This window comes from Pecten maximus, chromosome 14 (assembly GCF_902652985.1).
Source record: "Pecten maximus chromosome 14, xPecMax1.1, whole genome shotgun sequence".
Lineage (NCBI taxonomy): Eukaryota > Metazoa > Mollusca > Bivalvia > Pectinida > Pectinidae > Pecten > Pecten maximus.
The window spans coordinates 3,612,975-3,629,216 of NC_047028.1; the positions used below are offsets into that span (position 1 = coordinate 3,612,975).

Below are 16,242 nucleotides of genomic sequence, written 5' to 3' on the forward strand. Positions count from 1 at the left end.
GAAGCTCAAATCAATCAAAGGATTCTGATCCATTATGGAGCCAAATCTCGATTACCATTTAACAGTATTGAAAGATCTATAGCCTATAGACTGTTCCGAGTGAAGGACAGCTCATTCGCCAGCTGGTTTGTGGAAGTAAAGAGAATATTAGAATACACGGTATATGACATCCAGGATCCACTTGCAATCCTCGACGATCATCCATCTGCAGGGTTGTGGAGACAAAATGTCAAAAGGTCAATCAATGCTTACTGGAAGGACTCCATCTGCCAGAAAGTTCTCAAATATAGCGGTCTCAGTCACCTAAATATTGAAGCCTTCAAACCTGGTTCTCATCACCCCATTCTGGTAACTCCAGGGATGTCTCAAGGCTACAAACGCGACTACTCTTGACCACCGGTATCTACGTTCTCCAAACTCACCGGAGTGCATTTAATCAGAATGATGTCAAATCCACCTGTCTTTTGTGTGAAGAGGAAGATGAAACAAAAGAGCATTTTCTCATAAAATGCATGTCTACGCAAGCTGTCAGAAACAACTCTTTACCAAAACTTCTGGATGCCATTCAACCAATACGAGAGACCACAGGTTCCAGTATGGAGTCAGAAGACTTGGTGCAGATCATCATAGATAGCAGTCGTGTGTTCATGGAAGTAAAAGATGATAATTGGACTCGCGATGAACTTTCAAGCTAGAAGGCTATGTTATTCTTTACACGTGAAACGGTATGCTCTACGTAGTCAGATACCACGCAGGCGTAATCGCTAACTTAGTGCGGGAACTGTCATCCTTTGTATATGATATTATACATATATTACTCCATATATATAGTCTTTTCTACTTATATCTCCTTGAATGGACTCCTAATAGTATACAGACTGTTCTCTAGTTCATCTCTAGTACAACGTTTCCCTGTGTGTGCTCCCTCTACTGTATAGACGGATATATTGATGACACACGCTATCGTGCCTCCTCATGTGTGAACCTAACATCGTGCATACCATGCTAACAGACTGCATATTGCTTATGTGTGCTGCTTATAATTGTACAGTTTGCTATTTTGCTTATATACGCTATCGTGCTTGCTTGGGTGAACCTAATATCGTGTATACCATGCTAACTGACTGTATACATGTATATCTTAAGCATGGATTATGAACATTTTATCATTTTAACCCGCGTGTACTAGTTTAAATCCAGCTGCTCCTCTAACCCGTCAAAATGTAATATGTTATCACTCCAGGACCTGGAGGTTCTCCGAGGAAGGAGAAATCTAAGGAATACAGATACAGATACAGAATACCGGCAGAAATTAGGTGAAATAGGATAAAAACTGAATACTTTATCAAAGGTCTGCTAATTGATGTAAAATGATGTAAACTTTTTTGTTTAAATCGTTTGCTTTTAAACTTAATCACAAGCAGTGTTAATACATAAAAGTTTTAATTGATTCAATAATGGAAAAAAAATCGGATGAGCACTTTTGGAGAAAACTTGCTAACAAATAAACTATATGATGTAAATGTATACATGTATTTGATGCAAAATTTTGATAACTTTATAACAAATACTACATATGTTTCAAAACCTTAATCAGTGCACTTGGAGTGTATTCTTTTTACTATTGCAAAAATGAAATAGATTGGACGAGTATTTATGGAGAAAAATGGTTTTAAAAAAAAAGGTAGTATATTTAATATTTGTTGTTTACTATGAACAGTAAGTGGCCTTATGTAGCATAAAATGAGAGATTATTTATGCAAAATTTGAGGAATTTGCTCAAAATCATTTTCAAGAAAACTTAATCAGTGCACGTGGAATATATTTAGCTTTTTACAGATTCAAAGATTGAAACGATTGGACGAGAAGTTTTGGAGAAAAATGATTCACAATAAGGTAGTGTAGTTAACTGATGTCATCTCACTACGCCATTACTAACAGATAGAGAATGTACGTCCCTGATTATACCTGTACTCGCCGACGTATCAACTCGGTCATCACGACTGATTCGTCAATATAAAAAAGTCTTTCGCATCATTTTAAACTATTGCATATTACAAATATATTTTCCCTTCGTAAATATCGACTCAAGATACAGTTGTACAATAGTATTTATTTACCATCGCATACAATGAACAAAGAACAAAGCAATGTAGTGCTGTTATTGCGAAAAACAAGCTTAAGGTAAGCATAAAAAACAGCATACAGACAGACAAATCATATACACAACAAGCAAAGTATCACAGTACAATGTTTTGGATTAAACATGCATGTACTACACAAAGTCAAGCAGCATATATCTAGAGAACCAAGTATCACAGATGACGTAAAATGTACATGTAATTGAAATTAAAATAGAAAGTTATAAATTTGAATACTGGTATTGGTATATATTATACAAGTATTACTATTGATTGATTAAAGCAGCATGAACGTGAAATATGCACTGTACATACAGTTGAGTGTAGACTAAAGGTTACACAAAGTGCACTCCGAGTGCACTCCGTTTGGACTTGGAGTGCCCTCCGTTTGGACTCCAGGTAAACTTGGAGTGCACTCGGAGTGCACTCCAAGTTTACCTGGAGTCCTATCAGGCCCCAATCCTACCTGGGTCCACATGTATCACATGTACCTGTAACCAAGTACATATATATACATAATGTTTATAGATAGATGTATACTCTTATACATTTAGACTCCTTAAACATGTAACAATAAGATATGTGTTACTGTTTTATCTTTGTATACATCATCTTATTATTTTGTTGGTTCAATTTTAGTTGGTTAACTAACAATATCTAATATAATAGATTTTTTCTATTAGTAAACCCTATATCAAATGAATAGATCTGGCACTTCGTTGAAAAATGTATGATAGCATTCCTTTCATTTGAAGAGTTTTAACAAGCCACGTAAATTAATAGAAATTGGTAATAAACAAAACATATTTGGCAAGTTGTTTGTAGTCTCTCAAAATGTAGAGTTTGATTGTGTACTGGAAATATCTTGTACTCAAAGTACTACTGTACTACTTTAACATTTCAAATACTTTTCTTCCAACAGTTTAAATTTATCTTAACCTACAATACAAAAGATTTTTTTTTTTTTATTACCTTGATAGCATATTCCGGATCCAATGTCTAATATTGATTTACAGTTTAAACTTTAAGATCAAACTTACATTTCCATTTAGTAAACCAACTTAGTTTTGTTATACCTGCATCATTAAATCCTGGTCATAAATGGAGTTCTTTTAACAGTTATATAAGATACAATCTCCATCCATCACCACCACCCCCCCCCCCCCCCCCCCCCCCCCCCCCCCCCCCCCCCCCCTTCCAGGTCAATATTTACCTGTATATCATGAGGGTGTGGAGAAAAGACAGACTTACACTGACCCCAATAATGACCCCTTCCTCCAAGTTTACCTTATAAGGTGTGAAGATCTGGACAGGTGTACACATGGTCATCTAACTAGATAAAGACCCCCTTAATTGTTAGATGGAAAATGGACATCACACCTTACCTTTACCTAGCCCGAGTTTCCTCTGGCCCTGACACCATGTCTGGTATGGTGTCAGGGCTAGAGGAAACTCAGGCTGACCTATACCAAGGTCATATAGAATATAGGTACAGACTTGTGACGGTCGATATCTGACACTTTTGAAATGATATGATTGTCCATTCCGATAACAGTATTATCAAAACAGTTATAAGTCATTATTATAAAAAAAATATTTGAAAAAAAAAAATTCAAACTGGTACTATTACTTTATGTCTTTGATATTATAATGGAAGTATGTATAGAGTATTAGAAGTCAATATGTAAATCAACATAGATTAATATAATTATCATGTTTGAGTTAAGTAAATACTTATCAAACATTCCATACACCAACTGCAGCTGGCCTTATGTCATTTTTATTTTAAAGTTTGATCACTTAAATTTATGATTTTATAATTGGCTTGAACAACCATTGTACATTCATGACCTGTATCTGTTACATACAATGTATGAGTGACACATACATGTATCATGATAGATATTGACTGAATGGGAATAGAAAACGATGTACTTCCAACAGGTCAGTTTTACAGGTAAATGGTACATAGGTTGCCGTGTCCAACTGCCCTGAGGCAAATTGTACCTCAGGTTCTATAATCTTATTTCCTGGATGAGAACAATGTGTACTAATTACGGGTATAAGGCTATAGGTTGGTTTTGGGAAATGGTGAATTTACATTCATTATACCATTTGGAATTACACTGAATTTTTTTTTTTTTTTTACTTTAATCTCTTTCTTTACAATAAATTTTTTAAAGCAATGTCTTTATATTTTTGAATATAACAAGATAAGAACTGCATCATTTCTTGATTTGATTTGCATTAATTTTTTCTGAACTTATATCATTCAACATTGTACCTCTACATACCGGACACCTGCATAAACCGGCCAATACGTTTGGTCTCAATGACTTACGGTTTAGACAGGTTACAATGTAATAAGAAACAGCTTATTTTTACTTTATAATTTCAGTATAGAATGACTTCATTTCAATAGAGTTGGTCTTCTTAAACCTGTTAACCAATTTGTCAATGGTTTTACAGCTTATCGTTACATTTCCACCTTAATTACACTGGTATTTCATTTATACATGTAATTTTGGTCTGATTAAGGCTTCTCAGATGGAGAGCTACAATCCTTTCCTTCAAGTCAGGAGATAATCTTACTGTTCTGTTAATTGGCCTGAGGGTATAACACACCCTGCTTTGCACAGCTTCATCATTTGAAGCCATGGCTAACAGTGACAAAATTGACATAGGTATTTCTGCGAACCAAGGACAGTACCTGTAGCTGGCTCCTAAAACTCACCCGGCACAGGTCTCAGATGTGTCAGGCCAGAGTTAGTCATGCATGACCAATAATAATAGCAATTAAACAGATACTGTCATTCATTATGGGTAGTCCAGAACTACATACTTGTGTTTACATTATGTAAGAACATTAAGTTAACCAGGTAATGCTCATAAATATGTACAGTTGTAAATGTATATTTTTCTAATGATACATTTAAATATATAACCTATATAAACTAAAATGATTATGTTTATTTTATAATTACTTGCCTGAACTGAGTACATATATGTAGAGAATGTCTTATTAAAAAACACATAATTCATTAAATACTGTAAACTTTAAATATTTTGAATAATCAATAACATAATATAGATACATTATCTAAACTTCCTTTAAAGTCATGATACATTGTATATGTACAGTAATAAATATTCTAATTAAAATAATTTTTAATTCCTTAACAGAATGAAATACAATTCACTTACATCTTAATAAATTATGAAATAATAAGCAATTAACTTTCATAGAAACCTGATTATAGCATAAATTGTATAACTGTCTTTTATGGATATATATAAATTTAACATGTAGGCATTATTAATTTACCATGTATTAACAATAAAATAAATATTCCGAATGTTGATAGTAATATTAAGAGAACAAAAGTAATTTGTAAAAATCTATTTATTTATATGTAAATTATATTAAAAGCATCAAAGTATTAATACATGTATATATGATATATGATTATAGAACTGGGGTATAGGCATGGTGTCTTATAGGACTCCAGGTAGACTCGGAGTCCACTTGGAGTGCACTCCAAGTTTACCTGGAGTCCAAACGGAGTGCACTCCAAGTCCAAATGGAGTGCACTTGGGTGTAACCTTTAGTCTACACTCAACTGTACATGTATATGCTAATAAAGAAAAGTAAAATTCAACAGGATATACTATACTTATTAGGACTTTTTTTTTCATTTGTTGGTGTTAATAATATAGTTTTGATATCATGGGTGCAATTCATTTCTTGACATGTATAGATCGAATATATTCATAGCCTGCCTACACTGTTGAAATTGTACATCTGTATGTCCGTTCGTCGTCCAGAGCTGCGTTATCGCAACTAATTATATATAAGTGTCTAGACATGCAGTGCACTGGCTGTCGGCGCTGAGCAACCAACATCTTATCTCTCAGCAAAAGCTATAAAATTTGTAGAGAAATTTAAAAAGTTTGAAACGAAATAAAAATAATTTCTAAAAACGCAGGAATATATACAGTATATGTTAAAGGATCGTATTTTAAAACCTTGTAAACTCGAATTTGTGTGATGGGTTTAGGTCGGTCGTACAAGTTTTCGTCCCGACCAGTAAAACACGTGGGTTGACGAACAGAAACTAGGACGAGACTGGATCAGGTCATAGGTAATATTTGTTTATTTGTATTGCATGTTAATATGTCATTTAATTACATCAGTAATGTAAGACGCATGCACATATCATACATATCTATGAAGCCATGGATAAGCGTATAAAGGCCTACATACATTTACAACAGGCGTTTGCTCCATACGGTGTTCGATCGGATGGCGGGAAATATTCCCCCAGGTGTGACATGAATTTTTCTACCACTTAACTCCATCGGACAATTTCTGCACTAAAATCGATTGAGTTTTGAAAGATAATATTTTGCACTTTCCTTGTATTCGCATCGCTATCCTCTTTACGAGCTGTCAAAATTAATTCTCCACTGGGCTTATCGATGCAGTGAAGAAAGAACATGTACGACACCCCCGTACCCGACCTCTTCCTCATACCGTAAACAAAAACATCTTATGTCGGCAATTCTTGAATAAAACCAATCACTAATTGAAGAACTAATAATTGGAAACAAGTGTATACAATGAAGTATATGGAAATTGTGTAAGTAAAGAAAAGAAGTAGGCTGGAAATAGACCTAACATGTATAGCAAAATCTGTAAAATTGCCTAATGGAATATGGTACTTATATTGGTTAACTTGCATTATGTTTGCAACTCATTTTAGGGCAGAATTCGTCTGATGAACTGAGGTGGTAGAAAAACAGTCGCACCCTGTGTAAACTTTGAAATGTTTTCCCCAGGCACCCTCCCCACATGAGCCTGAGTGTCATCTGGCCCTGGCAACATGGTGTTGGACATATATTGAACATACATGTGTCTTTCATTTCTTACAAAAATATAAATACATCACCTTTGCTAAAAATAATGTTTTAATTCTAAAATATATGAAATATTATTGTTAATAATAAACGGCTGCCCCTTTCATCAAGTGGTATGCCAAGATTTTACAGCCATTTATATTGTTTGTTTGTTTTGTTGTTTTTTTTTTCTTTTTTTTTAGGTTCAAATAAATTTCATTTTTCTAAGTCGCAATATATACATCAATGTCCTTACTTCAATCATTCCTGTACATATACATGTGTAGGCATAATGTTCTTTCTCTTTTCTTGTTTCGTATTTTATATTTTATGATTTTGGCGCAAACAGAGCTCGAGGTACACTGTGTATTGACCAGATTGTGTAGCTGCAGATGTGATAGGTTGATATTGTTTTATAATCTTTAATTTTAGCAGGACAAAAAACAAATGTCTATTCATAGACATATTTTTGTACAATATGGACCAGATATTGTTTTATAATCTTTAACTTTAGCAGGACAAAAATACTGTATTTGAAATAAGATATATATTTTACCTCTTATATAATTATTCAAAATTGGTATCTGTATTTCTGACAAGATAAGCTATTTTTGTTTTATTCGTTTAATTCTGATATTTATTGATATCTACAGACATCTATTTCTGACATCATACAAAATACAGATATCTAAAATACTTATTTCTGTATTTTAAAGATTTAATTATAAAAAAAAACACAGTGTATACGTACTGTATCAGTGTTTATAGATGTCAGAAATAGAGATATCTAAATAAAATAGGTAAAATTTGAATCAGCTTGCCATATACTGGTCGTAAAATCAAAAAGTTTTGCCTCAATACGACAATAATCATTTAAAGTAAATATAGAAGATCTTTTAAATATATATGACTCATTAACATTTTGCTTTGATGCCTTCCTTTTAGTGTGACAGAGCTGAAGAAGATGAAGATCTATTTTGCTGGCAGTATCCGTGGCGGCCGTCAGGATGCTGAGCTTTACCTGAGAATTATAGGAAAGCTAGAGTCCTATGGTACAGTTCTCACAGAACATGTTGGTGCACAAAATTTGAAAGAATGTGAGTGTCATCTTAAATTTGATAACAATTAATGAAAACTAATCTTGTATAAAAGGAACATCCAGATTTGTTATGCAGACCAATTTAATATTAAATTGTCCTGATTTATTCCCACTTATAACTCACAAGGTCCTTGGTGTCGAGTATATATTTAAGTCTGAAGGGATGTAGTCAAAATTTACTTAATTTACATGAAAAAAGAACAAATGTAATGGTTCATTTGAAGTGAAGATGATGGAACTGCACCTGTCAGGTATGCACTTGACTGACAGTTTACTTATTTAAGGGTCAACTGTAATATTTTTTTTACATTATTGAGCAATAACACAAAAAACTGGGGTGTACTCTGAATAAACCGCAAAGCGGTTTATGAGTAGTGTACACTCCAGTTTTTTGTGTTATTGCTCAATAACGTAAAAAAAATATAACAGTTAACCCTTATAATTCAATTAACAACGATAAGAAACATTTTCATTAAGTTTAACATGTTTATTTTGCTCCAGATATTTTAGAAACACATCGATAAATGCAAAATCCCGTGAACAACGATTACTCCGCTACTTCCGGTATAACTGAAAGTAGTTCCTTTTATTTTTTTTATGTTATGAGATGATAACATAATTTTTCGAGCCAATGAAAATGCTTGTTACAAGCACAATTAAATTATAAAATGTGTTCAGTGTTGAGTTAACCATATTTTAAACTGAACTAACAGAGGTAGGATATATTTTGTACATGCTGCCAGTATATTATTAGTACAGCAGTCAGACAATTCATGTACCAGTATATATACAGTCAAACCTGTTATAAAGGACACCTGTATATATAGGACACTTGTCTATAAAGGACAGACTCATCAAACCCACTCCTTCAAATTTACTATAAAGTTAACCTCGATCTGTATAAAGGACACCTCTATATATAGGACACTTGTCTATAAAGAACAGACTCATCAGAACCACTCCTTCAAATTTACTATAAAGTTAACCTCGATCTGTATAAAGGACACCTCTATATAAAAGACACTTATCTATAAGGACAGACTCATCAGACCCACTCCTTCCAATCTACTATATAGTTAACCTCTGTATAAAGGACACTTGTCTATAAAGGACAGACTCATCAGACCCACTCCTTCCAATCTATATTATTAACCTCTGTATAAAGGACACCTCTATATAAAAGACACTTGTCTATAAAGGACAGACTCATCAAACCCAATCCTTCAAATTTACTATAAAGTTAACCTCTGTATAAAGGACACCTGTATATAATGGACACTTGTCTATAAAGGAGAGACTCTATCATCAAACCCACTCCTTCAAATTTACTATAAAGTTAACCTCTATATAAAGGTCACTTGTCTATAAAGGACAGACTCATCAGACCCACTCCTTCCAATCTACTATATAGTTAATAGATAATTAACCTCTGTATAAAGGACACCTGTATATAAAGGACACTTTTTATCTGTCCCTCGGGTGTCCATTATAGACAGGTTTGAATGTATATTGGTTTTATGAAAATTTCAGCAGGTGAACAACACTTGACAGAAAAGGAGATTCATGATCGTGACATGGCATGGCTTCAAGACTGTGATGGTAGGTCAACTTTTCTTCATTGACTATTTCATTTCTGATCAGATAAGGAGTAGAAATCCATGAATTGTTGCATGTTGCTAGGCATCTCTTCCAGAAAAAAAATCTTGTCTGGAGTAGAAGTTTGCTGCTCCACAATTAGAGCTTTAAAGTAGTGTTATGCATGATGTGAATATCAGATTAACATCAAATATAAAGTGTAGTCTGTCAGAATTCTGTTTTGGAATGTATCTTATTGTTTTTTTGTTTTTTGTTTTGTTCTTTTTTATTTTGAACATTGATGAGAATAAAAATGAAACCTTCCAACTACATGTGTATCAATCTCTAAAAGGTTGCCATTGCCCACATAATAAAATATCAGGAAGATCAGACGAATTTCATAAATAAATACGTTTTGTCTCCAGATGTCCATTCCTACTTTCATTTGACTTCATTGGGCAGTCTAGTGTCTGGCTTAACAAGGAAAATTCTGTCCTATAAATAGCCCCACCTAAAGTCTATATTTGAGTAAGTGTTGCAATAATGTTACATAGGTTACTATGTAATGTTGGTTTAGGTGAAAATTGTTAAATTGTACACCAGGCTGGGGCAAGATTCCATTACCCGGACTGTGAGCTTTCTTTTCATTCCAACATCGGCTCGATCAAAGATCATAAGCGTAATTTAGTTTTGATAGAAAACTTGGCTTTCATTCATAAAGCCATCATTGAGATAAAAAATATTAAGTTCATAGGGCGTGTATAAGAAAGTGTTACGGGACAGGGCATAGCATATAAAAAGTATGCACCACCCTGTACCAGGTATGTAGGATGCTGGGTTCTCTGTTACTTGTTTGAAGAAATTCACAAAGGTAATTTATTAACTATTCTCTCCAAAAGATATCTTGGGATCTTGTAGACTAGCAGATTCTATGAACAAAGCGTTTTTCTGTCAAGCACATTTTCATTCGGCCATTTTCGTTAACATCAGAACATCAGCGTTCACGCTGCATTAGGGATTGGGGAAGTCTTACATGGGAGCCTCATTTGCATGTCATCTCCTCCTTGACAATTTAAATCTGTCCTGAGGGATTTCAATCCATAATTATGCACACATTTTTACAGAGCCCATCCCAGCATTATGTGAAAATTGATAAAGGAAGTAGACATTACTTAATTTGTACTTTGTTCCATTTCATCAGGAAATTGTGATTTACGGTGACCACCTTTAACTGGTCTGGTTTAATCAATCTAAATTTCAATTTAGATACTGATAATCAACAACAAAACCAGTTCTATATTTCATTCTTAGGTCTGTCCAGTTCTCTATAATAATGTGACAGATATGTAATTGTATTTTATTTTACATTACCTTTCCCAGTGTTGGTGGCAGAGGTGACCCAGCCCTCACTTGGAGTTGGTTATGAAATTGGACGAGCATTGACATTAAATAAAAGGATACTGTGCTTGTTTCGACCAGACTCTGGAAAAAGTAAGTATTGCTGGAAATTTGCCATTTCTTGTAATAATAAAAGCAGCTACAGTAGTTGCATGTTGGGATGAAGGGACACAAAGTTTGTGCAAGTCAATGACCTTGGCCTACTTTAAAGGTCACAGGGGTCAAATGTGTTAAGATGTTTTGAATTACTTCTTCTCAGTAACCAAGAGACCCAGAACCAAGATGTTTTGAATTACTTTTCTCAGTAACCAAGAGACCCAGAACCAAGATATTGAGCAAAAAGCATGCTGGGTTGAAGGGCTAATTACACATGTTCAAATGAATGAACTTACCTACTTTCACTGTCACAGGCATCTTTTAATAACCAAGAGGCTTAGATTGATGATATTAGATCAATAGAATGCTGAAGTGAAGGCTACAGAGTTTGTTTAAATTAATGCCCCTGAACTTCTTTCAAGGTTACCGGGGGATAATTGTGTTAAAATCTTCGAAGGTTTCTTCTAAATACCCAAGAAGCCCAGGGTGATGATATTGGGTCTGAAGCATGCAGGGATGAAGGCTACAAAGTTTGTTTGAATTAGTGCCCCTGACCTACTTTCAAGGTTACGGGTCAAATATGCTAAAATCTTGGAAAACTTCTTCTAAATACCCAAGAAACCCAGGGTGATGATATTGGGTATGATGCTGGGATGAAGGTCTACCAAATTTCAATAAGTGCCCTTGATCTACTTTCAAGGTCACAGGTGTTGGAATGTGTTGTTTGAAAAGCAAAACATCATCTATCTGTGTATATATCAGAACTCGGGGCCTCTTGTATATAAGATCAAATCTGTGTATGTTGGAGAAGTAAGATTAACTAGATCTTTAACCAGACATACATTGTATCTGCTGCTGCAGTAGGGAGCTATACATTGTACATATATAGAAATTCTGGCCTCTTATTAATATTCCTTACTAAAGGAAATTTCTGAACTTTGAATTTTTGATAGGAAAGCATAACAGAATTTAAGGAAAGTACTTTAACAAAGATTTTTTCTTTAAATCCATCAATGCTTTTATCTGGAAATTTTAAGTTCCTTAAGTTAACGAACATTATGAAATGGGTCCAGATGCTTCTCATTTAGAGAAAGCATCTTACAGAGTGTCACTCTGATATGAAAATGATACCGGAAATGTGTTTAAAAATTGTTATTTATGATGTCCCCCAAGGTGTTACTAGTATTAAAAACACCCTAATGATGATGCTAGTTTTACTAAAGTCGAAGTTACATACAGTTCCGTTTGTCTTCTGCCACGAAGTGGGACTGGAGGTACATGTACTTAAAGTTACAAGTCTTAATTTATGTCGGCAAATAGGCCAAATGATATGGTGTCTTTTATTAGACCTGCATGCACATGCACCTTAAGTTGATAATGCTTGTTGCGAGTCAATATAACTTTCTATAATTTTGTCTAATCATAATATCACATATTTTGAAATAATCCTTGAGGAGATAATCAGCCTTTGCGAGTAGAATTAGCCCTTCTGTTGTTCCATTTTCTTGAATTTGAATGGGCTATTTATTTTTGATATACACTAAAATGTGTTAAAATGACCATATATGCTCATCTTATGGACTTGTCTCTTGTCAGACTGATTCTGTATAAATATCTTGTATCATTTCCAGGCTTATCGGCCATGATTGCTGGGGCAGACACTGGTTCATCCACATTTGTGGTGAAAAATTACAAAGAGGAAGATGTTCCAACTATATTAAGTAATTTTCTCAATTAATTGGAGCTGCAAAGATTTTTCAGATTTCACTAATGGTGCTTACTGTTCATATTTCCAGCGATGAACCTTGTACATATATTAGACTACTGGTTTTGGTATATGAATATATTCGGGATCTATACATGTGGCAATGTGAACTGCTAATAGGGAATTATTTAAACAGTTTCTGGAATGAAATTTGATAAAATGTTTTAGATAATTAGGGCATACATATTAATTAACACGTTTAATTTCCCCTTATAAATGTATAACCTTGCTATTTGCTGTCTTTTATTGATGATGCTGTATTGTTCTGATACACAGCTGATATTTACGATTTGGGCATTAATGTTTACACTTCATAATAGTCTAAGCCCATTATATGATGAGTACTATTATCCTAGACAGTGGTAACCAGATACGACATTCATTATAGACCGGTATCATGTGCTTTAAAAAAGAAAAACAAATTCACCCTTTTTTAAATTTTGTTTTCATTTTGATAGATTGGCTTATTCCTTATTCCTTATTTGTCAATAGCAAAAAAGTCTTGTCAAATCATAACAGATGTTACATCTTATAACCAGATGAAAATGACAACCTAGCTGTTATTGTTTTTACCAGATGTTAATTCACAAGTAGATGTGACCAAATCTGCACCAGAAATTTCAGAATCTTTTTCCCATTATCATGTTTGTATACTCCAATACAGTACCTAGGGATTTCAATGTTTTTATTTTATTTCAAATTAATCATGATGTTTGAATTATTCCAGGATCTTGTATGTTACTTAACATTTCTTATACCACATAATAATGTATCAACAAAAGTAGATTATAGACATTCCTTGCTGTTGAGGATGCTTAAATTATTGTAATTCATTAAACAATTTACCAAAATATTATAGACAGATGCCTGACTTTCAGATGTTAACATAGTGGTAGTGCCAGTAATTAAATTAAGTGATGATAAATAAAAATAGTTTGTTCTCGGGCCCTCCCTCATCCGCTTTGAAGTAAAAAACAGACCCTCATCTCATATATTTTTCCTTGTTTAATAAAAAAAAATCCACTTTATTCTTTGGGAGAAGAATTTGTTGATAAAAGCATCACTAATATCCAGCAATATTTATAATATTTTACCATGAAATTAGAGCAAATGTTCATTAAGGTGAAACAAAGTACTGTTATAAATTATCGATGCCCAAATTTTCAAGCAGATTATATCAAAATGGATAATGATTGGGTTGAAGTTTTATTTAAAAAAAAAAAAAACTCATCTGTTTTTTTCACCAATAAAATGAAGAAGAACAAATTAACGCCGGCCTCTATCATGTCTTTGAATCAAATTTGGCAAAAGAACCAATTAATTATTTTTTAGCCTTAGTGACATAAGTAAATATATGTATAAATGTACATTTTCTGTTATTCAAGGGACTCCAGCAGCATTTTCAAAGGAAATAATCTCATTTGATATTACCAGTATAAATACAAATATAAAAAGTGTAGATATACCAATTAAAATGTGTTCATGTATGTAGCTATCTTGTAGTGAAATTTAAATATAAACAGAGGACATCATGGAAACACATAGGAAGATATCCATAAGTAGCGAGCAAGTCTTGATAAAAGTAGGTAGGTATCGATAACTACCTGACAAGGCTTGTCAAGCTTGATAAAAGTGAGTAGGTATCGATAACTACCTGACAAGGCTTGTCAAACTTGATAAAGGTAGGTAGGTATCGATAACTACCTGACAAGGCTTGTCAAACTTGATAAAAGTGGGTTGGTATTGATAACTACCTGACAAGGCTTGTCAAACTTGATAAACGTGGGTTGGTATTGATGATGTGTTGAGCAGAAACATACTGATATAAAATGATATTAAGAAGCCTTTTTGGTGCTCTGCTTTAAAAGAATTACTGTTTTCTGGTTGTTTCATTGTTTACACACATCGATATGATTGTTTATATTCATCTGTAATATGCACACCCTCGGGTCTTAGTTTGACTGATCGTTTTGGAGGTCGTTGTTTGTTTGATAATGTCATGAATTTTTTGATTGGTGACATTTGTTGTAAATATCCAAAGCTGATGATAGTCTGTGTCGTGGTGATGTGTACCCACACCAGACTTTATACTGCAGATTTTGTTACAAGTTGTCGCTCGGATGAGTTTTTTTAGTATTACTCATTTACTTACCACGTACATACTAATAGCGGTATACCCACACGTTATAAATTACCCTGTATCAATTAGTAAAGTGCGTCTGTGTCATATGTACCATCATCACTACATCAGGGACTGTAACCAAATATCCAATATGACGGTTTGGTTTTGTGTGAGTTTGATAGCTACCAGATCGGATACATGTAACAATCCAATCTTTATGGCAGGAGATGTCTGAATGGATCAGCAACTGTAGAAATTATGAAATCAGAGATCTTTTAATTAATCATATACAATTTGTTATAACAGGGCATTATAAGCATATGGAAATTGGAATAGATGAAGTAAAGACTAAGATATACCTATCATTTGCTTTATATAAATATTGAAAACTTCTAGAGCATAATGTTTGATCGGATCGGTTTTGCAAACTATCATGCATGTATATATGTAAGGAAATGCGTTTCAATAAATGTTCAAATGATGCATTGTAATCCTTATATTTTCGTTCAGTTTCGTATGGTTTTGATCAAAATTTAAACAAGCTACTTAAATACCAAAAGGACCATGTGTTCCAGAACGGTAAGCGTCTTCTGCTTCTACGATGACACCAACCACACAAATTTAGGTCACGACGACACCAACCACACAAATATAGGTAACGATTACAGCAACCACACAAATCTAGGTCACAAACACACCAGCCACACAAATATAGGTCACAACGACACCAACCACACAAATATAGGTCACGATGACACCAACCACACAAATATAGGTCACGACGACACCAACTACACAAACCTAGGTCACAACGACACCAAACACAAATCTAGATCACGACGACACCAACCACAAATCTTGGTCACGACGACACCAACCACAAAAATATAGGCCACGACGACACAAACCACACAAATATAGGCCACGACGACACAAACCACACAAATATAGGTCACCAACCGCACAAATATAGGTAACGACGACACCAACCACAGATCTAGGTCACGAATACACCAACCACACAAATATAGGTCACGACGACACCAACCACCCAAATATAGGCCACGACGACACCAACCACAAATATAGGTAACGACGACACCAACCACAAATCTACATGTAAGTCATGACGACACCAACCACACAAATA

At 34.0% G+C, this 16,242-nt stretch overlaps 1 protein-coding gene across 3 annotated transcripts; it reads left to right on the plus strand.

Moving 5' to 3' along the window:
* The first annotated feature begins 6,217 nt into the window (after positions 1–6,217).
* LOC117342343 (2'-deoxynucleoside 5'-phosphate N-hydrolase 1-like) lies at positions 6,218–15,575 on the plus strand. 3 transcript variants are annotated; one of them, XR_004535794.1, is made up of 6 exons: positions 6,218–6,283; positions 7,983–8,134; positions 9,667–9,735; positions 11,092–11,202; positions 12,837–14,552; positions 14,653–15,575. XR_004535794.1 is itself a non-coding variant. In XM_033904483.1 (5 exons), the coding sequence occupies exons 2-5, from the start codon at positions 8,002–8,004 to the stop codon at positions 12,941–12,943; spliced, it is 420 nt and encodes a 139-aa protein (XP_033760374.1). In that variant the 5' UTR covers positions 6,218–6,283; positions 7,983–8,001; the 3' UTR covers positions 12,944–15,575. The 3 variants fall into 3 exon arrangements, 2 of the variants coding, with proteins under 2 accessions (XP_033760374.1, XP_033760375.1); XM_033904483.1 differs by having other exon boundaries at positions 12,837–15,575; XM_033904484.1 differs by having other exon boundaries at positions 9,670–9,735; positions 12,837–15,575.
* The last annotated feature ends 667 nt before the right edge of the window (positions 15,576–16,242 follow it).